The sequence below is a fragment of the Lissotriton vulgaris genome, chromosome 1_1, assembly GCF_964263255.1.
Source record: "Lissotriton vulgaris chromosome 1_1, aLisVul1.2, whole genome shotgun sequence".
Classification (NCBI taxonomy): Eukaryota; Metazoa; Chordata; class Amphibia; order Caudata; family Salamandridae; genus Lissotriton; species Lissotriton vulgaris.
Window position 1 is genome coordinate 434,209,991 of NC_141685.1, and position 23,223 is coordinate 434,233,213.

At 41.8% G+C, this 23,223-nt stretch overlaps 1 protein-coding gene across 1 annotated transcript in view; it reads left to right on the forward strand.

The window, feature by feature from the left end:
* Nucleotides 1-22,670, forward strand: part of HOOK1 (hook microtubule tethering protein 1) — a 905,468-nt gene extending 882,798 nt beyond the window's left edge. Inside the window, exon 22 of the mRNA XM_086953035.1 lies at nucleotides 18,846-22,670. Within this exon, the coding sequence (XP_086809161.1) occupies nucleotides 18,846-19,007 (162 nt within the window). The 3' untranslated portion in view covers nucleotides 19,008-22,670. The remainder of the gene's footprint in view (nucleotides 1-18,845) is intronic.
* Nucleotides 22,671-23,223: the final 553 nt, after the last annotated feature.

Sequence of the window (23,223 nt, forward strand, 5' to 3'; positions counted from 1 at the left end):
CTTTGCCGTAGTCGAGCTGGCTGGTGACGAGGGCTTGAGTGACGATCTTTATGGTGTTGACTGGGATCTATCTGAAGATTGTGTGGAGCATTCAGAGAGTGTGGAAGCTTGTTACAAGAATCCCACTTATTGGGGAAAGGTGAGGTTACACTGGTGATACTAGTATGCAAGACAACTTCACGGACACATAATGCGACAACAAGAGATGACACAGTGAGAATGGTGAGAGTGAGAGGCCATCTGAAGGATCTAGAGATAGCAATCTTTTTCTACTATGGTCCCGACAAAGAAAGACTACTATGTTTTTAATGCAGCATTGTCCCCCACCATTGCTGATTTCAAATGGGGCTCACTGGTGTTGTAAAGTGACATCAATGTATTTCACATAACCATCTGGATAGGTTGATTGGTACAATCAGTAATCACGTCCACCTGACTGAGTGAAGGGGGCTATGGCAGATCTGAGTGTTTCGCTGTTCAGCCTGCACAACAACCCCATGAGATGGGGACTATATGTTTTATTTGCAGGTCCATGGCCTACATTCAAGAATCAACTGTTTTCACATTGATTTTTAATGCTAATATAAAAGGAGCACTGATCCCCTCAACCTGGGCTGAGGCAGAAAAAATCCCTATTTTTAAAAGGGCTCTAGAGCCCTTACGGCTAATTACAGACCTATAAGTCTCATAGATAGCTCTCAAAAGCTGTTTAGCAGGAGCATTTTGGATAGGTTATAGGAATGGTTAGTCACAAATGAGATGTTAACTCCCCTGCAAGCTGGCTTCTATGAACACACTTGTACCATTGACCAGGTATTTCGACTCCAGCTACTATTTTGGAAAACAGTCTCCTTAGGCATGGTCACATCTTCATGGTATTCGTAGACCTGCAGTCTGCATTTGATCTATATCCAAGAACCTTTCTTTGGCAGGTACGAGCTGAATTGGGGATTCCCAAGTACCTCCTGGATATTATTATCAGACTGCACGATAAAAACTACACAACAGTTTGGTGCGGCAAAGTGGGTGAACTGTCTGATTCATTCCCTGTCAATAGAGGGGTAAGACAGGGTTGAGTTTTTGCCCCTATATTATTTACATTGTATATTACAAATTTAGTAGCTCACTTGAACAACATGAGCATGATGAGCCGAGCTTGGCAAACATTATAGTTCCTGTCCTTCTGTTTGTAGCTGATACGTTATTTCTCTCTAAATCACCTATATCGATTTGAAAGCTTCTGCAAACAGAAGGGTTTGGAGATCAACATAAGAAAAACCAAGTATATGGTTCTTAGTCCCTTGTCATTCTACTAGATGGAATCATACGTTAAAAAGGATCCACTTGTCCATACTTTTGATTATTTAGGGTTTACAATAACAGTCAACATGAATGGCATACTCATTGAAGGTATTTGGACAAAATATTAAATTATAAATATCGAGATACATAAATATCGAGTTTCTATTATCGTGACACATGAATATCACGATGCAGAAATATTGTTGAGAAGAATATCAATTTTTTTTAGGTAAGTCATATTGTTTGCAATAATATCTGTGTTTTTATTATCGTTTTCAATAATTAAGTTATTAAAAATATTGGTTTACATTATTTTTATGTGTTTTAGTTCATATATTAATGTTATATGGTAAATATTGTTGGTATAATGGTGGACAATATTTTTTAATATAGTTGTAATTGGAAGTTATTTATAATTTTTAACTTAATTGTTAAAATTCATTTGTAGTGTTGTATTTGGGTATGAGGTTTGTAGGGGTACATGGTGGGAAGTTAATTAGGTATAATTAATAATAATAATTTTTAGATGAAGTATTATTTATTTAATTGATAATTATGTAAATTGTGTAATTATATTTGTTTCAATTCTAATTTTAGTTGTGGGTTGTTTTGTTTGTAGGAGTATAGGGAGGGATGTTAAATCAGTAAAAATTGATGATTAATTAATATATTATTAATTATTTAAATGAGTGTTAATTATTCAGATTGTGAAATTATTTTTTAAAGTTATATTTTAGGTGTAGGTTGATAGGTCTGTAGGGGTATAGGGTGGCGAGTGAATTAAGTCATAACTAATCAATAACTAATTATTAATTATTTGATTCATTGTTTATTATGTAGATTGTGTAAATATTTTTTTGTTTTCTTTTAGGTTTGGGTTGTTGAGTTTGTAGGGGTATAGGGTGGGAAGTTAAATAAGTAATAATTAACAATTCATTATTAATTTATTATTTTAATTTTGTAAATTGTTTAATAATTATATATGCTTTACATTAGAAAGCATATATAATTAGAAAGAGAGCTAGAATTGTTTAGGGGGATGCAGACATTGTTGGGCTGATTGTACTAACCCCTTGCAGTGTCCCGGTCCGTCTCCGTTCCGCCACGGCTTTTGGGTGCCGATTGAGCGGAGGGACGCGACTCCTCCCCCAGCTAGCATTCTGATAGAAAAGCCACACCTGATCCCGCCGCGCTTGGTGAGAGCAGCGCGAGTAAGGCGCTGGGCGGTGTGTCAGAGAAACGTGCATTTTTTAAAACTGTTTTGGATCATTTTATCGCTGTTGAAGCGTGCTACTAATTTTTAAACTTACTGCTGGTGGGAGCTAGAATTCTTTAGGGGGATGCAGACATTGTTGGGCTGATTGTACTAACCCCTTGCAGTGTCCCGGTCCGTCCCCGTTCCGCCACGGCTTTTGGGTGCCGATTGAGCGGAGGGACGCGACTCCTCCCCCAGCTAGCATCACTTCCGGGCCAGACCCCTACTAGAGGCGATGCGCATCCGGCCGCGCAGCGGACGAGCGCAGCGGGCGCGACGATGGCGTGCCGAAGTCGCGCCTAAGTCCAGCCCGTCTGCGCCCGTCCGCGGCCGGACTGCGGCCAAGGCCAAGCATGCTGCCCCAGTGAGGTCGGATCCCTATAGGACTGTCTGGTCGAGGCAAGATCTATTGGCCATTAATCGAAGAGGGCCTTGCAAAACTCACTCCCTTATGGAAGCCACGCTCCTACTTACTTGCTCAGAATGTGGTATCGCGTGGGTCAGGGCCGTTTCTCCTCCTAGGCCAACTTCAGGGGCTGCTCCAGCCCAAGTAACTAGAGGTCTCAGAGCGGGACTTGTGAACTGTAGATCATTGCCCCAACACAGCACGGACATTTGGCTGCTCCTGGAGAGCCAGGACTGGGACGTATTGTTTTTAACTGAAACTTGGTTAAATGAGCAGAATGTGACAGCCATTAGCATAGCTGTACCGGCGGGCTTTTCCATGTGCATCTCGAACCGCGAGGATGGCAGACGCGGAGGTGGGGTGGCAGTAATTTTTAAAGACTGCTTCTCCATATCTTCCGCAGCATCAGTTGCAATCCCAGGTATTGGAATGCTTATACTTTTGCCTTCTCCTAAACCCCCAACTAGCCATTGCTGGGATGGTGGTTTATCGCCCCCTGGACTGTGCTGAGAGTAGCACAGCTCGTCTTATAGACGCGATTACACTGAACGCGCTGAAGCACGAGCACTTCCTGGTTGTGGGCGATTTTAATGTCCACATTGATAGGGATGGCAATACAGCGGCAGAGCACCTGATGGCAGCAATGAGTGCTGTAAACCTGATGCTCCATAACAAAGGTCCCACACACAGATCTGGACACACGCTGGATTTAATTTTCTCCACATTAGAAAGCATAGCAGTGGATGATGCACTCCCAGTAGTATGGTCAGATCATTGGCTTATACCATTCACACTAGTATTAAATGGTGTAAAACCTAGAAAAAGCAAACACTCTTATATGAAGAGGCAATGGAAAAATCTCACTCCGGCCATCATGAACCCAATTCTGTCCCATGATCCGCCTAAGCGTACCATGAATGCCAGCGTGGATGCCCAGGCACTACATAACTGGATTAGCAACATGGTAGAGACGGTAGCGCCAGCAAAAAGGGTGACAGCGCAGAGAACTTCTCCCACGGCCCCATGGTTCTCTGATGATTTAAGAGTGGAAAAAAGAGCCTGTAAGAAACTCGAAAGACAATGGTCGATTAAACTATTGCCCCCTAGCAAAAATACAATTTAAAGAGGCCACCAAGCTGTTTCACAAGCATATTAGGAAAGAAAAAAAGAGCTACTATGCCTCCGTTGTTCAACAGGCAGAGAACCCCAGCAAAGAAGTGTTTAAACTGGTTAAATCCTTTCTGAAGCCCCACTGTACTGAAAGGGATATCCCCCCATCCATAGCACTCTGTGATAAGATCTCTATCTACTTTGACAATAAGATACAGATGGTCTATGACTCCTTTGGCCCGCATAAACCTACGGCCAAGGAGGATAGAGAGAATGGGGACCGGCCCCCAGTCTCCTTGAGGAAATTTCAACTTATCCCGCTAGATGAGGAAGTCAAGAGATAACCCGGTGTAAGTCTGGCTCCCCAGAGGACCCTTGTCCACCTAAATTGTGGGCATCTTTAGCGTACGCTATTGCACCTATGCTTCAACATATCTGAATACTTCCATAGACACTGGGGAATTTCCGGAGAGTTGGAAGCATGCGACGCTCCTTCCTCTGAAGAAGAAGCCAAACGGGGATGCGGAGGATTTAACTAACCTCCATCCTATCTCTCTGCTGGCAGCTCCCGGGAAAATGCTGGAAAAACTAATTCATCGCCAGCTGAATGCTCATGTCGATTCTAATAACATCCTTCATGAGACTCAGTCTGGGTTCCGACCCGGCTTCAGCACGGAGACGGCGCTGATTGAGGTGGCTGATTCTCTGAGGTGGTCGTTAGATTCAGGAGACTCAGCTCTGCTGATGCTCCTGGATCTCTCGGCCGCGTTTGATACGGTGGATCATGCTAGGATGATCCAACGTCTGGCAGACATTGGCCAACAAGATCAGGCACTCAGTTGGATGCAGTCCTACTTGTCAAACCAAACCCAGAGGGTCACTCTAGGCACTTGTGACTCAAAGCGTAAGCCGCTGCGATGCGGGGTCCCGCAAGGATCTGCCTTTAGCCCCCTTTTGTTTATCTTGCCCCTCTTTTCTCTCTCATTGCCAACTGGGGAGTCACCGCAATATCTTATGCTGATGACACCCAGTTGGTTTTTCCCTACTCTGAGGTGACAGATGCGGCATTTGCAAACTTTAAGGGGTGCCTTCAGGATGTGGCTTCCTGGATGAATACTAATAAGCTGAAACTGAATCCGGGAAAAACGGAAGTGATCTTCTTTGGTAAAGGCAGTCACCCTCCAGCTGAGCTCTGGTGGCCGACTGAGATGGGTACTCCACCTTCCCCCTCCCAGTGGGCAAAAAATCTGGGGGTCAAGTGGGATGAAAATCTCTCCTTTGCGCCCCAGATCCATCAGGTCACAGGCTGCTGCCTGAGCAAAATGAGGAATCTCCGTCCAGTCCTGAAGCTTTTGCCTGAGTCTTGCCGGAAAACCGTGATCCATGCTACCATCACTTCAAGATTGGATTATGCTAATGGCCTGTACAGCGGTCTCCCGAAATACTTGGTTCAAAGGCTGCAGACGGTGCAAAACGCGGCAGCCAGGTTGCTTAAACATATTCCTTTTAAAGAGCACATTTCCCCCCATCTTCGGGCCTTACACTGGCTCCCGATTGCCAGTAGAATAAAATTTAAAACTCTTACTCTGGCCTATAGGTCCCTCTACGGCACCTGTCCTAATTATTTGAGAGCCCGTCTGCCTAGATATACACAGTCCCGCTCCCTTCGTTCAAATGATCAGGTGCTACTGAGTGTGCCGCGAGTCAAAAGGGCCAGATTGGGCGGCCGGACCTTTTCAGCCAACGTGACCGGTCTCTGGAATTCCCTACCTCCTGAGCTGCGAAAGGCCCAATCAGAAACAAGTTTTAGGAGACAGCTTAAGTCGTGGCTGTTCTCGGTGCCTCTCTAAGCTGCAGACTCCCAGCTAGCTTTCTTGTTGAGCCCTCACAGCGCCGGGACGCCTCCTAGTTGAGGCAGCTGTTCGCGCTTTATAAATACTATTATTATTATTATTATTAATTATGTGTGGGCTTGTATACATAGGGGCAGAGGGTGGGAAGTTATTTAATATATATTTAATTAATAATTCATGTTTTAATAAATATTTAATTGATAATACATATGTTTATTGTGTTATACTTCTGTATTTTAGGTATATTTTAAGTGTGGTCTGCTAGGTTTGTGGGAGTATAGTGTGGAACCTATTCAAATAAGACATAACATTTTTTGTAATTTAAAATTAATTATTAAATTTTTTAATATTCATTTACATTGTTAAATTGTTTTTTTAATTTTATAGTAAGAGATGTTTTTTTTGGGTCAGCTAATAGGGTTATTAAAATATGTTATGTGTTTGTAGTGAACTATTTTCCTACTGAAGCATGGACCGGAGTTGAAATAGTAAATTTTACCTCTCTGAAGTCCAGCGCTTTCCCTTCTGTTGCACAGACTGGAGTGGGAATAGTAAACTTAAGCCCTGTGAAGTCCAACACTTTTCGTACTGTTGTACAGACTGGAGTGGGAACAGTCAATTTGACCCTTCTGAAGTTCAACGCTTTCCCTACTGTTGCACAGACTGGAGTTGGAATAGGAAATTATACGTCTCTGAAGTCCAACCCCTTCCCTACTGTTGCACAAACTAGATTTGGAATAGTTAATTTAACCCCATTGAAGTCCAACTCTTTCCCTACAGTTGCACAGACTGTAGTACATTTAATTCCTCCGAAGTCAAACACTTTTCCTACCATTGCACAGACGGGGGGATAGTAAATTTAACCCTTCCGAAATCCTAGCCATTTTCTACTGTTGCACAGACTGGGGGAGGAATAATACATTTTACCCCCATGAATTCCAACGCTTTCCCTACTGTTGTACAGACTGAAAAGGGAATAGTGTATTTTTTTTACTTCTTATTTAAATTGTATTTTTTTAATTATTAAAATATATATTGGTCTCTTTTATTTGTTTGTTATATTTGTTTATATATAGATTTTTTTTAAAGTAATATGTTTAATACATTTTGTTTGAATGTTATAATTATTTTTTATATTTAATAAATGTACTAATTTAGTCTAATGGGTTTTATGTGTTTTAATACTTTTCATGTTTCATTTAAATATATAAATATGCATATTTCTATATTTTTAATAGTAAGTTAAAAACAATAATTTATAGAATGTAATATAAATTAAAATATGTTTTATTAAGGGGCCGATTCTGATTCGGTAAACCAATCGTACGACCGAATCGAATCCGTAGCCCTTTCCGTACGACTCATACAATTCCGTCCGAATCCCGTAGTACGATTCGTTTGAAAAATATACGACCAAATTGTTGTGAACCGTACGAAAAGCAAGGGAAAATCCGTACGATACGTAACCTCACAGTGAACCGTACGAATCGTAAACATGCTGTACGACCCGATAAGTACGATCCGGACCGGGGAATAAGAACGCGATTCGTACGGAAAACGTTACATATGAGCGATTCGTACGGAGAGCCACACAATCACATACGCACCGTACCCCTGCAATCATGGGGTGTACGCACCGTACCCCTGCAATCATGGGGTGTACGCACCGTACCCCTACGCACCATTCCCCTGCAATCATGTGGTGTACACACCGTACCCCTACGCACCGTACCCCTGCAATCATGGGGTATACACACCGTACCCCTACGCACTGTACCCCTGCAATCATGGGGTGTACTCACCGTATCCGGGGGTCCGTTTCCTACGCGGTTCGAGTCGAAATCTGCTTTTCTGGACATTTTGGGCTCCGTAGAAAAAGAGACGTACGGAGTGTTGACGAGATGAATTGTACTTGCTGGGTCGGAAAATGCTGCTTTTTTCCGTACGGACGTCACGTACTGCGTGTTCCGAATGCGATTCATACAGATTTTTAAGTCGTATGGTCTTTCGTACGATTCGTTCGGAGATCTGCTTTGGGTCCGAATCGTACTTCATCGTACGTACGGGGACGTCTAAGGGTACGATTCGTATGGGAAATATGCTCCGTACGGCTATTTGTAAGGGTTTTTACCGAATCGGAATCGGCCCCTAAGTTTTATATAATATATGTATATACAAATATATATATGTTTGTGTGCTTTTATACAAGTATATGTTCATGCATATTTTTAAATCTTAAAAATAATTTATTTTATAGTTTAATGTTATATGTTACATATTTTGGATCTATTATTTTATTTTATATATATATATATATATATATATATATATATATATATATATATATATATTCCACACAGATATCAGAATCTAGTACGCTCTCAGGTGGTTCCTGAGAGCGTACTAGATTCTGATATCTGTGTGGAATACTAAACTTTCCGGTTGCTTCGCTGGAGTGTACGCCACTTTTCAACGGGTCACAGCATTGCAGCGGAAGCAGCTTTGTTTGGAGATATATATATATATATATATTGCCACAGCTTCTTCTCTCTACATTAAGTAGACCAAAGGACACGGCACAGCAACAGATGGTTTTAGCGTTCTTTTATTTACACACCAGTGCAAAAAGTAACGTGCATCAAAAGGACGGTCTACGCGTTTCGGCTCCTGCCTTCCACTGGACCATCTATATATATATATATATATAAGGTAGTTATAGTTAGGATTATTTTCAATAGAAAATCTCAACATTCTATTGTGAATAACTTTGGCGCCGGTTTAGGAATCTGCCTGAAAATTTCCTCAAATTTGCCTCGCGGCACTCCGGTCCTTCCCTGAAAGTTTGGGGGGGATTCGTCAAGCGGGGGCGAGATAAAAGGGGGGTCCCAAAACGTGTTTTCCCCATGTTAATTTCCATAGGGCGGTCGACCTCACTTTTAGCCCGAACGGCTGAATGGATTTCCACCAAACTTGGCAAAATTGTAGGGACTGGTAGCCCGATGTACCTTTGCTATGTCTCAAGATATGTGCTCCAGTGGATTTTGAGTAATTTAGGTTAAAAAAAATATATATCTATAAGCGCGCCCCGGTACGCGCACAGGGGCGCTAACCAGCGCGATACACGAGTTCTCACGCGGAAAGCTGATTGGCTCTCGGGTGTCTGTCAACATTCCAAACAGTCTGGAGCGGCCGCCATCTTGTGTCTCGGTAGGATCGGGACACAAGAGGTGGAAAAAACAAAGGGGGAAATGACCATAAGGGGGCAGAGTAGACCCCCCTTGATCCCCTAGGTTGGATGTGGGGGCTATAAAAGGGCCCGCGGGGCAAAATATATATATATATTTTTTTGATTTGCGCGGGGGGAGCGCCCGGTACGCGCACCGCGGAGTGTACCGGGAAGCGCTCCATGGTGAAAAAAGAATGATAGAGTTTCTAAAAAAATTTAGCCTTTTTTTATAATTTGGAGGTAGTTCTAAAAAGAACTGTTTTTTTTCTTCTTTTTGTTGTTTTATATTTTTTTTAATGTTTTTTTGAACATTTTGTACTTTTTTTTGCTTTTATGAACTATTTTATATTTTTTTTGTTATTTTTATGGGGAGAAACAATTCTACCATCTATATACACATCCACTCATTCACCAACAGTTCTATATAGTCACTCATACATATACTCACTCATCATATGTAGTGATACATCTATACATCCTGTTATACACCGATAGTCATCCAAAAGTTACTCACACACATACAAATAAATTATTGAACATCCACTTATTTGCATATACAACTATGCACACACTACCTCCTTACTCTAAGGAAACTTACACATACTTACTCTCTTAAATAATCACTTATAGAAACACATACTTATTTAAACAGGAACTCTTACAATCTCTTACTCTCACATATACTCACTTATATACATCAAAACTCACATACACTAGATTAAAATATATGTCGTTACTAAAAAAGACAATAGTGAGACAGTCATTCACTCACTAACACATACATATACACACTCATCCACCCATACAGTCCTGCACATATGCTGTCTTAAAAACACATATAAACAGTGAGTCAGTCACCAACCCATGCAGCCACTTATACACAAAGTGAAACACTGATACATATATTTCAATATTTAAAAGTTACTCGCTAATATATGTATTCAATAAGATACACTTAATAAGACAGTTAACCAATCATTGTTTTTTAAAATAACATCCATTTACACACTTATTTAACCATTTATTCTTCCATCAACTTTTACAAAAACATATATAAAACATATTGATTTTTCAGAAAGACACACATTCACTGGCTGGTGTCATCAGTGATGTCATGAGTGATGTCACTGACGATGTCGTGAGTGATGTAATATGTGACGTCATCAGCAGTGCATTGCAGGCGCGCAAGTTATGGTGAGTCCAACTAACTATAACTTTGGAATTTCTATGGTTTTATGTCAGTAAAATTTCCAGCTAACAATAACTGGTGTGAAACCTATGGTTTTTTCAATGAATATATATATATATATATATATATATATATATATATATATATATATATATATATATATATATATATATATATATATATATATATATATATATATATATATATATAATGAAAATCAATATTTTTGTTTGTTGTTTTAACAATATTAGTGTGAAACAATATTTTATCTTGATATTTTATATTTATCATTCGAAGTATGCAAAAACAAAGTTCTTGTTCTCAATAATTTTGACATAATATTTTTTATCACAATACTTTTGTGATTGATATGTCAGAGATCTTCATATAGTCCATTGCGGGCTTAAAATGGAACACCTAATCGGGGAAGTAGCAAAAATGCATTGAGGAACTCAAATGCGTCCCATCTCCCCAGTAACTCAACTTTAAAATCACAAAGCCTTTGGAGCACCTCTCTCTGCTGCCGAACTGTGGGACAATAGGAACGTGACTGCCTTGGTGGCAGTTAAAAACCTATTTATGCACCTATTGACTGGTCTCCCAATTAGCACACCTTTGCTTCCCCTTAGATAGATCTAGGGTTTTGATTAATCTGCGATAAGACGGGACTGAAGCCCATTCTATACTGGAGAAGAATTAGGGCCACTCCTGAACTGTGCTCTTACTGTCAGGGCCCAGAACAATTCCTGGGTCATGTAATATACCCTGTAAAAGGCATGTAAAAATGGCCCTTGTAAAGATTGGAAACAAGCGTCTATGAACTACTCCGGGTGAGGTCAGTTTAACCTCCAAACTATCATTTAGGTCAAATTACTGGGAGGCAACAGATTTTTTGACAATTTAAAAAAACGCATAAAAACTGGAGGCTTAAACAATCAAGTCTATTCCGGCAACCACACAAAAGCCGAAAAAGAAGAAAGATATTTAACAGTGCCAGAGCAAAGCCTTGTGGGTCAAGGACCAAAACAAATGACAAAATGTCAGGTAACTTTGCCTGTTGGAGGGTCTGTCTGCCAATTGCTAAACCAAGCTACGAATCTGTCCCAACAACAGGTGCATACAGTTTTTGTTGAGGGACACCTGGCTGCCAAGATGACATCACCTACCTCTGGAGGATGTTCGAGGGTGTTCAGCTTTCACAGCTCAATATTCAAGCATGAAGGTGGAGATTGCAAAACCCATCCCTGCTGCTGTGATAGCAAATCCTCCCGGAAGGCAGCCTGATCAGAGGACAGATGCTCAAGTCCAGGAGTTCTGGATACCATACCCTCTATCCCCAATCCAGAGTCATTAGGATCACATGAGCCCGGTCGGTCCTTATATTTTTGAGGACTAAGAGAAGGAGTGGTATCAGCGGAAACGCGTCCAGGAGAAACGAGTTCCAATCAAGGTGGAATGTGTCACAGAGTGAGAGATGCCTTGTAAACTCCAAAGTGCAGAAGAGGTGACATTGCACATATGCACCAGTAGGAAGAGACCTTGAGTCACCTCCGGATTCAACTGCCACTTGTGATCTACTAGGAGTCGATTGCTGAGTTCGTCCACCATGGCCCTCAAGGAGACTGGCAGGTAGTTCCCACCCGGAGAATCCCTTGGCAGTTCAGCCATTTCCCGAGGCCATTGCCTCCTAGCACAGAGTCTGTGCCCAAACCCAGCCCTGTGTCTTGCAGCACAACATGACTGTGGTATTGACCTCCGTAAGTACCTGTACCAGTCTCCCCTCAGTTAATGAAAGGAAGGCTTTCAATGCCAGGTAGATGGCCCTCAGCTCCAGAATGTTCGTATGGAGCTGGAACTCCACAGGAAACCAGAGGCCTCTGATATCCACTTTTCCTAGATGGCCACCCCATTCCAGAAGCGCTGCATTGGTCCCCGCTGTTAGCTCCGGGTGTGGAAGGGAGAGGAGTCTGCGGCACATCCAGTACATTCCAGTAACCACCACTGCAGATCTTTTATAGTCTCCTCTGAAATATGACCTTGGTCGGAGAGTTCCCCTTGATGTTGGGCCTACTGAAACTTGAGATCCAAGTGCAGAGCCTGCAAATGCCACCTTGCATGTTTGACCAACAGATTGCAAAAGGCCACAAGCCCTAGCAGCCTCAGAGTTGACCTCACTGAAATCCAGGACCAAGGCAGAAAGATTGGGATCATAGCCTGAATGTCCTGGAGTCTCTATACTGAGGGAAATGCACAAAACGAAACTGTCCAGAATGACTCCATTAAAGTAGAGATTTTGAGTAGTCAGGTGCGACCTCTGCATGTTGAATGTAAACCCCAAAAATGACAGGAGATTCACCGTAGTCTGAAGGTGGTTGATGACTGCCTGGGATGAGCTTGCCTTCTGTGACTGAGTGTCTGTAAAGTTTCATTGCTCCATGCATCATCTCCTTTTGTTTGATTTTTTGTACTAAGTTGACAGGGTATGTCAGACGTGGGTCCCTTGCTCACTGTGCCACTGGATTCATGATAGCCTGGATGATGAGAGGTGTTACCCTGAAACCGGTCCCAGAATGTTTGTTTCTGGTCCAGTGAAGATCTGGCTTGGCAGCTCGGGCTGGACTGTTCCCATGAGGCACCGGGTCGACTGATTTGCATATGGCTGGGTCTGAACTGGGGTGGCAAAGTGAGCTAAAAATTTATGATGGATTCAACCTGGATCTGTGACTCCGGGTGAGTCTCTGAAAAGTTTAAGTTAACCGTCCATCATCTCCTTGTGTTTGCTTTGTTCACCCTTAGTTGGCAGGGTATGCCCGGACGTGGGTTCCTTGCTCACTTTGCCACAGGATGCAAGCTTGCCTGGCTGATGAGCGTTGTTACCCTGAAACCGGTCTCAGGATGCTTGTTTCCGGTCCAGTGAAAACCTGGCTTGGCAGGTCGTGCTGGACTGTTTCCATGGGGCACAGGGTCAAGACTGATTTGCATAGCTGGGTCTGAACTGGGTTGGCGAAGTGAGCTAAGAATGATGACGGATTCAACCCAGATCTGTGACTGGGGGTGAGTGTCTGAATAGTTTCAGCATCATCTCCATGTGTTTGTTGGTATAGCCAGCCATCCTAGAAATAATCTATGAATCCTGCATTCCACCAGTTGGCTGTTCTCTCGTAAGGGCATACTGAAAGGTTTTGGCAAGTGGGCTCACAAGCGGCAAGTGAACTGGGCAGCCTGTCAATTTTAGCCGTAGGGGCGGGGGGCACCGTGCCTCCTCCACAGAACTGCTGGGTTCCTTGCTGAGGCTGGACAGGTTGGTGATTTGGGTCAGCTCTACCAAATCCGCTAAAGGAGCGGTAAGGGTGGTGTGGTTGGAGAGGCCGATTTAAGGAGAGCTGTAGTACTGCTCTCCTTAAATCGCTCTAAAGCAGAATCACCCTTCGCCGCAAAAAGGCGGGACTGTCAAAGGGTGTGGGAAAGTAGGGTATTTCTGGCATAGATACCCCCACTATTTGCCTGGTGTCAGTGTGTTGTTACTGTAGTTCACTGGGATCCTCCTAACCAGGACCCTAGTGGCAGTTCTCTTTTCTCTAAATTCTATGGCAAGTACTTTGTACACAGCAAACACAATAAGATGATGGACGGAACGCAAAAAAGTTTAATACACTCACACCCAGTCACTATGAGATCTGGGTTGGATCCATTATCGTTCTTTAGCTCACTTCACCATCCCTGTTCAGACCCACCCATATGCAAATCAGTCTTGAACATGGGAACAGTCCAGCCCGAATTGCGTGTCTGAAAAGTTTCAGCGCTCCCTCCGTCATCTTATTGTGCTTGCTTTGTTTGCCCTATGTTGGCACCGTATTCCCATAAATGGGTCCCTTGCTCACCTTGGCACTGGATTCAAGCTCGCCTGGCTGATGAGGGGTGTTAACCCAAAACCGGTCCCAGCATGCTTGGTTTCGGTCCAGAGAAGACATGGCTTGGCAGTTCGGGTTGGACTGTTCCCACCCTGCTGCCGACCCTAGACAGTGTTCTGCCCCCACCCCTCCTGATGAGCTAAACTCGGGAAGAAGAATCTGATAAAGGATTTAATGCGTAGAGGTGTGGCCACCTCTCCTTTAGAATTAGGTAGGTTGGGGGAACCTTCGAGCACCACCAGACAACATTGAAGATCACATTAGGTGCCCTCCTTGCATAAACCAGTGTTGCCCATTTCAAGAACCCTTGACTCCCATTCTGGTGAGACACAGCACAAAAGACAGGGAAGTATCAACACCCCTGTCCACCTTCTCCCTAGTGAGGTCCCCAGAGCTCCAGATGGCCACTTGATTCTGCCATGTTGAGTCTTGGCCCCTGGGAGCATCTAACTCACTAAGCCTGCTGAGTAGCATCCCTGACTACCCCTGATAGGTGGATCACCAAAGAAGAGGTCCTTCCCCTTTTCTAGGGTTACTTAATGGCTTCCCTGAGGGTGGGGCCTTAGATTAGTCCAGACAACATCTTCAAGGACAGACTGCCTGTCTTCCTAAGATTGTCTAAAGACTGTTCTGCTAGTGGACACTGGGACTCTGCTGCTTCTTTGAGCCAGGACTAAAGACAAGACTGCTTTCAGTGGGAAGACTCCTGCTGCAACTTTGTTTCCACGATCTTCAAGTTTCTGCAACTCCGTGGCCGTGCATCCTCCGAGTCAGCAAGGACTCTGCCTGCATCTAAGCAACAAGGAATGCGTAAAGGAGTCAATTCCCTGCATCCGCAGTCAGCGCTACGTCGACAACCAAATTGCTGCTGTCCCACGGACATCCCTCCAGCATTGCAAAGCTCCAAGAACAACGTCCTGTCTGCATTCTCTGCGCCATGGCCTCCGTCTTCTGTGTGCTGCTGAGACTTCCCTGTGAATCCCTGTGCCTTCTGTAGTCTGGTGGTGCTCTGAAGTCTCCCCTCCCTACCTAATTCTAAAGGAAAGGTGGTCACACCTCTCCTTTGCAGGGAATCCTTTGTTCAGCTTCCCCTGACTGAGTTACACTCATCAGCAGGGGGCAGAACACTGTCCAAGGTCAGCAGCAGCGCGGACTGGCAGGTAGACTCTGTAAGACTACTCAGGTAGGTATTGGGGGGTCCTCTAAGGAGCCCCCCAGTACATGGTATCATGCAACTAACACTGGAATTGGTATAGCTGCATGATTCCAACATGTTTGACATCAAACATGACCAGTTTCGGTGTTAGCCACTATGTAGTTGGACATCTCGACATGCCAGTGTCCATTATATACCTTAACATGGCTGTCCCACACTTATAATGTCCAGAGAATGGAGTCCGGGTTTGTATGGGGTGCTTCTGCTTGTGCAAGGGTACCCACACACATGGAACCATGCACCCTGCCTTTGGACTGAAGGACTTACATATGGGTTAAAAGTGCAGTGACTAGGCTATAAGGAAAACCTTATATCTAAAGTGAAAGGTGCATGCACCAATTCATGCAGACTCTGATAGCAGCTCTGTGGACCCAGTTTGCATTGACTCCCAATGTGTGGCGCAATACATGTTGCAGCCCATGACCCCTGGTGTACCAATGCCCTGGTACCTATACTAAGGACTTACAGTGGTATCCCAGTATGCCAATTGTGGGGTGTGCAAAGTACTTACCATCAATTTTAGAGGAGAGAGCGCTATCACTGGGGCCCTGGTTATCAGGATCCTAGTGAACTACAGTCAAAACATACTGACACCAGCCAAAAAGTGGAGGTATCTATGCAAGAAAGATCCTACTTTCCTACAACACAGAAAAAGGTGCATTAATAAACAAGGAAGTAGTGAAGCAGTCGTATGCTGCTACACTTGAAGATTGTAAATTAGCTCCGGAAGTACGCAAACCGCTAGTGCAGTATTATGTGCATTTATTGCTGGGGAATGGACCAACATTTTATCTCTTGTTGATTAATAATCCTCAGCACAGATTTTATCTATTGCGCCTCAGAATATACATTGAGTGGCATAGATTTTAATTATTGTGCTTCGGATTAAACATCATGCACTTCTTGGTTGGGTTTTCCATCTGTGGCACCTGGTTTAAGAATTTGCCTGTATGATGAAAGCACCACCCTGAGCACCTTGCACTTAACATTGTTTTGCAAATTTGTATGTTTTGAAGATAAGGAGAGCTAGGCAAGCGCTACTGGCATTACAGCAATTCGCATCTGTAAAGACCTGTTTTGCTGTAAACAGATTTTTACGATGTCCCCTCAGATTAAGGAAACAATTTGGTTAAATCAGTTTAATGAATTGTACCTTTAAGTTTCTATCTACTTGCTGTGCATAGAGGGCCCTCAATATTGTGTTTTTAAGTCACTAAGGGGCATATCATCAAGGACCGGCGATAATTATCGCTCAGCGCACTTAGCACGAGGTTAATTATCGCCGGGTAATGCTGATTTTTATCGCTGAGATAGCGTGCTATCAACAACGCTCATCTCAACAGCAATAAATATCAAGGCGCAAGCTGCCAAATATGCGATTATCGCTGGAAATCCAGGGATAATCGCACAACGTTTGTCGAATGCTTGCTGCTAGGGCAGGGCAGACTTAGCCATGATATCCACCTTCCATAGGATATCATGGCTAAGTCAGATGAAAAGCAAGCGTAAGGAAAATAGCGATAACTGAGTTTAGCGCTACTTTTCTTAGCGCTCTGCAGGTTAGTGTGAGGGTAAATAATAGGAGAAATGTCGGTCAGCGACATTTCTCCCATTATTCTGGGGAGGAACGCCCACATTCCATCTCATTAGAGATGCAAAGCTGGGAGTTACGGGAAAGGGCACTGAGGCAAGGATTCATGCGATAGCAGGACCTTGCTAATAGGGCGATACAAATATCAACGCTTTCCGGCCGAAAACGGCCGCTAAAGCGGCGATAATTGTCTTGATAATATGCTCCTACGTCTTTAATGCCTGAATTGTTTTAATTAACAGTTTTCTTATTATATGATTTTCTTATTTGTTATTTGTATTATACTTGTATGCTTTAGAAAGGCACAAGATTGTTTATGTGTGTAGTTTTTTAGCTTCAGGTTAGATTCATGGGTTACTGATAATGGTTTTTCTCAAGTGTTATGGTTTTATGAAATCTTCCCGTAGTATTCACAAACCAGTCTTTTGTGGATATTTTCTAACTTTCCATGACTGTTTTCATATGTTATTTACCTAAATATGTCTGTGCTAGGCTGTGATTGGTAAATAGTTTTAATGGTATTCTGTTTTTTGTGTGCATTTGTGGTTATTCTCTGGTTGAATAAGCCCCATTAGGTGGCCAGCGTTCTACTATGCACAGCCTACGACCGGGGCGCAGACTCTGCATAGAACACACTCTCTCCAGGCACTCAAGCCACCTTAGGTGGGAAAGAATCTCCTATGCACAGCCTGGGCCATCTGCGCCACTCCTCATGGAGAGCCTACTCCCTCTAGACACTCAAGCTCAATTAGGTGGGTAAGCCTCTACTATGCAGAGGCTGCAGTCTCTTTGCAGCTCTTCACAGAGAACTCACTCCCTCCATATACTCCTGCCTCTTGAAGTAGCCTAGGGCCTTCTACTTACATTTAGGTGTATTAGTAATATTTCACTTTATGTAAAAAAAAGGCCCTAGAAATACACTGAAAAAAACAAAGTTTAAAGTGGTGTTATAGTTATGGGTGATAATTTGTTACATTGTGTTTAAAAAAAAATAGAAATTCACTAAAAAAACAAAGGTTAAAGTGACGTTCTAGTTGGGTTAGGTAATAATACTTTAGTTTATGTTTTTAAAAAACCTTAGAAGTTCACTGAAAAAAACAAAGATTAAACTTTAAAGTAAGATTATGGTTAGGTGAAAATGTCAGCTAAAAAAATAGCATTTAAAAAAAGTTATTTACCAGTTATGGTTTACTGAGCTAATTATAACTTGTGCCCCTGCCACACACTGCTTATGTCCTCTCATTTTGCATCACTCAGGACATGTTCAATGAAATCATTAATGACATCATTGATGGCATCTCAAATGGCATAGGTGGTATCACTGATGACATCATGCAATGAGTGTGACAGTTTGCTATGCTCTGCTGACACTGAAAGGTATTTGGTGAGCTACAACTAGAGGAGGGGAGTGTGTTATTCAGCTTTCTATTAATGTTTGAGGTGCAAAGGTTAAGCACCCCCCACCACCTTTACAAACACAAGGTAAATCATGTCACAAGACTCCTTGGCGATCTCTACTTAAACTATAGTGTCTCCAAAGTAAGGATCCTCTTCACGTGTCAACCAAGACATGACTGAGCTTAACTCAAGACATGGGACTTCTCCCAGTGGTGGGTTTCAGTGCTTTACTTTTGGTTCTGTTTTTCCTTGGTTCTCCTTGTTAGTTTGTCACCATTGTATGTTTCGACCCATTGGGGCTCAGTATTGGATCCCACCTCTTGATCAAAGTTTCTGAAGTGTATGTTGTCAATGAAAATGGTAACCTCTCCTTGCTTTGTAACTTTAGAGTGCTGCATGTCAGAAGTTGGCAATGGAATCCCGACTATCAGGAGGAGGAAAGGAAGCGGGCTTCTGTACCACTGGACAATCCTTCTTAGCACAGCAACGCCATGTCACCAACACGCGAAGAAATCTCTCCATCCCAGTTTCTGTTGCAACACCCAATTAAATATTCAAGTAAATGTGTTTCCTAAAGTGGCCTTAAAAATATTTTGTAGCTTCCATTAAACGTATGTGAAAGTGAGAAAACATTGTGATGCTGGACACCGGATATTAAACTTAGAATACGTACATACCGTTTCCCTGCTTAGCTCATATTTCACATAGGGGAATACTTCCCCTAATCAGAGTGCATGCAGCGCTCTTATTTTCATACTTGATTGAAGGAATAGGGAACTGTGATTTACTTGTATTTGTTTTTAATAATTTACCGGTCTTGTTGTGGTTATTGTTACACATTAGACTACTCTGAAGTTTAGCTTATTGCTTTTTATGTAAGGCATCGCAGCCATGAAGATGGCCGACGGGCACTGTAAAACTGCAAAAACTAAACTAGGAGCTGGCATCTAAGCCTCATGAATACTTGAGAAAAAGACAAGTTTAAAATTAAAGGTACAGGGGTAAGCCACATTTGTTTTATTGAAAATGGTAAATAAATTAGGTGTGGCCTTATATAGGCACTCAGGTATAAAATAGATGCATCACTATTGGTGAAAGTGGATGTGGATGACGGGCTGGCTCCAAGGGAGTCGAGAAGCTAGACGAAAGAATTACATTAAAACAATCCTATTCTATTGAAAATTAAATGGCCAAGTAAAAAATGTCTCTGAAGGAGTGCACCCACTTGCCTAGGTGCCCTTCATTTTTACTACTAAAAATTAATGCATTTCATTAATGCTCTCTTTGAGTTGCAAATGCCGCTTTGCAAAGCTGTGTTTCCAAAAAGAGATAGGTTTCTCCATAAATTATACTCACGAAGTTGTTTGCAGCATGAGAAGTGTATAACCTATCTACATTATGCCCTAATTAATTGTAATGTAGTAACTAAATGTATTACAATTGTCTACATAAAGACTTGTGCACATAAATACGAAAGACCCATCCACGAGGTATTATTTCACTGCCAAAGTGTCTGCATTGTAAAGCAATATATTTTAATCTTATTTGTGTGTAATGGGTTTGGCTGATTTAAATGGGCTCCTTTATTTACCTCTAATTGTAACTTGGGAGAAAAAAAACTATTTTTAGCAATGTCAATCTTTTTAAAAATTATGTACTTTCGTGATTTTTATGGGAAGTTTCAATGTGGGAAGATTCTAGGCAAAGGTGCTACATCCAAAATCATGACTGTCGCATACAGTCATCACTATTACACTGGTAGGACTTCAAGTATTGTCTGCCCTCTATATATGGACCTCATTATTATTATTATGTTTCTTATATAGCGCCTGAATCGACCCCCGAAGGGGTATCTCCGCGCTTGCCTTGGGAACACGTCCTGGCTTTTCCCTGTGAGATAGCCCCTACAGGGCATCCCCAAGGTGAAAGCCAGGCATCCCGCCGCAGGGGGGGCCGTTGTGGAGATTAAGCAAGCTTAATGCCCAGAGTTGCAGAGTGTGAACCCATGATTAGGTCAGGCACCGAAGCGAGAATTATCGAGTCCATGGACATTTGAGCTCAAGACCCTGCCGCGTCGGGAATTGAACCCTGGTCCCGGGTATGACCTCTGCTTCAGGGTCTGCCTGCTCTAACCAGTGAGCCACACTTCTCCAAGACTAGCCACGCACAGAACTGAACTAGCCTTGAGAGAATAAACCATGTATTATTTCCCAAACAAATTATAGTAAAAAGATTCGGTCTTCCTAACACTGTCTTAGGCAACACCCTATCTAGTCTTCCTACCATTGCTTCGGCAACACCACCTGTAGTATTATCACATCATCTTAGACAAAGCCTATGTTGGATTGTCACACAATTTTCTGCAATACTAGGCAGAACTCTGACACAATCTCTGACACAATCTTAGGCAAACACACATCTTGTATTTCCACAAACTCTTATCCAAAAACCATTTAAACTCACCTCACAATGCCAGACCACATCTCATCGTATCCCTCAAACAATCTAAGACAAAACTCTATCTTGGCCTCCCATACATATTTTTTCTGCATATAATTCTCACACAATCCTAGGCATAGCCCCTCTGTGTCTTCCTACACAGTCTAGGGCAGAACCCAATTTACTCTTTGGACACCATCTTAGGCAAACCTCTTTCTAGCCTTTTCACATATTTGTAAGAAAATTCCTATGAAGTTGTCTCACACACACCAACTTTTCCGAAATTTGTTGTAGTTTTACAATTAATCATTGATAAAATACAGGTAGCCCCCCGCGCTTCACCTCTTATGAAAATATGCAAGCTAGTCAATAGTAACCACACACAGAATTTACTAACATTTCGTCATTCTACCCAGTAGCTGTACCTAAAAGCACACATTACTTACTATTAATTGCTGGCAAATGGTTGCACTAATGCAGACTCATTTAGTCTCTACATTTACAAAAAATAAGGGGCATTATATACAACAAGACTGTGTGCCTGTCAGTGTATTGTAGGTGGGGTACCTACCTATGTTTCAGTGTTTAGAAACTAGATGTGTTCGGAATGCTCATGTATGTACCTCAGCGACTGCTGACTGATTCTCTGCATGACTACGACTTGAAACCCTTCTGCTAACGCCCTAAGGTAGCGTTTTATTCATGTAACTGTTTGTTTAATTGCTTACTTTTCAGTAAAGCCCCAGCGTTAAACTGTATACAGACTGTCCTTTACCATATCCTACATTGCCCTTTTAGTTGTGGTCCTGACACTTTTCTACGGAGTTATCGCAGGAAATAGATTTTTAGTTGAACTGAATTCCATTCCTTTCATTGTAGGCTTACATCCCGTGTCATTTTGCCCTTTTGAGTGCATTGTCTTATGCATATGTGAGTGCTTTTATTGACTACCTCTTTTTTAAGTGTTTTAAGGATAATGCGTCGATATTTTTGATTTTGAATGTTTAACCTCTCTGGAGTTGCCACGTTTGCTAATAACCCTGAAGGGTTTTCACCAAAAAGGTTTTTTGTTTGCATGTTGCTTGTAGTTTTAAATCAATGGTCCCTTAATGTAAACACTACCTTTAGTGAATTATTCGAGGCATATCAATACACTGTTATCTGCATATGGCATGTACATTTGTTTAGGTTTCCAGTAAAGTCTCAAATACAACACTGTGACTTGACCTTAAATATTAGTCTAGCCTAGAAATACTGCTTATATTGATAATCATTCCTTATGATGATAACGTTCAAGATTGTTTTCTTTCATTGTTTACAGTTACGTCAGTACGGAAACTACTTTCATTTTTTCTCCTATTTTGAGCTCTGTGTTTTCATTATATCATTCGAATTGAGAATTGGTAACATTCAAAGTGACATGATTTCTTGCCCACTAGAAAAGCTTAAGAAAATGACAAGCATAATAATTTCTTCTGTTTTTCAAAGCCTGTTATTTAATGTATCATTTATTGTTTGCTAAACTTCACAAATTATATTCCCTTTCACTTTTCCATAATTGTTGATGGGGGAGGGAAGCTCAGCACTAATTAAGATGTGAAAGTTATAACCTGTTTGTAAATGTATCGACCTGTTCTAAACTCACAATCAATGTGATACTGCACGGAATTAATCCCAAAACTATTTGCACTACTTTGCATTCTTCAATTTTTAGGCATGTGATTCCATCGGGAAAAAAATCTATTTATATTCACATAAAAAATCCTTTCTTAAACTAATTGTCTCCGTATTTTTTCATTTCTTATTCCTATGCTTTAAGTTTGTGTCCTATATGTAAAGATCATTGAGCCGTCCATCAGGTAATACACCTTACCACAAAGGAAAGTATAACATTATTATGTGTTTCAACACCCTCTTTTTAACTAGTTCATTTATTGTGTTTACCAAAATATATAATATAGAGTCGTCCACATAGCAGGCAGTTTATTATTTATACAGTACTTTTGTGATACATGTATTCTTTTCTTTTATTATAACTCTCCGGTAGAAACAGCCAGAAACTCACTAATCAATCAATCAATCAACTAAAACTTTATTTGGATAAAAAAAGTATATCCATAAAAGTACAAAGATAGCAAATAAATTGTACATTATAAAACCATTTAAAATATTGCACGACATGTACATAATATGCTATACAGCAGGAACAGTTTTATACATTTAAAGTAGGTATCTTAGAAGACTGGTGGCAGACGTCACATAAAAGATGGTAACATATTTTTAAGAAAGTGCAAAAGATTTTTAACAAATATCTGCAGATGCAAATA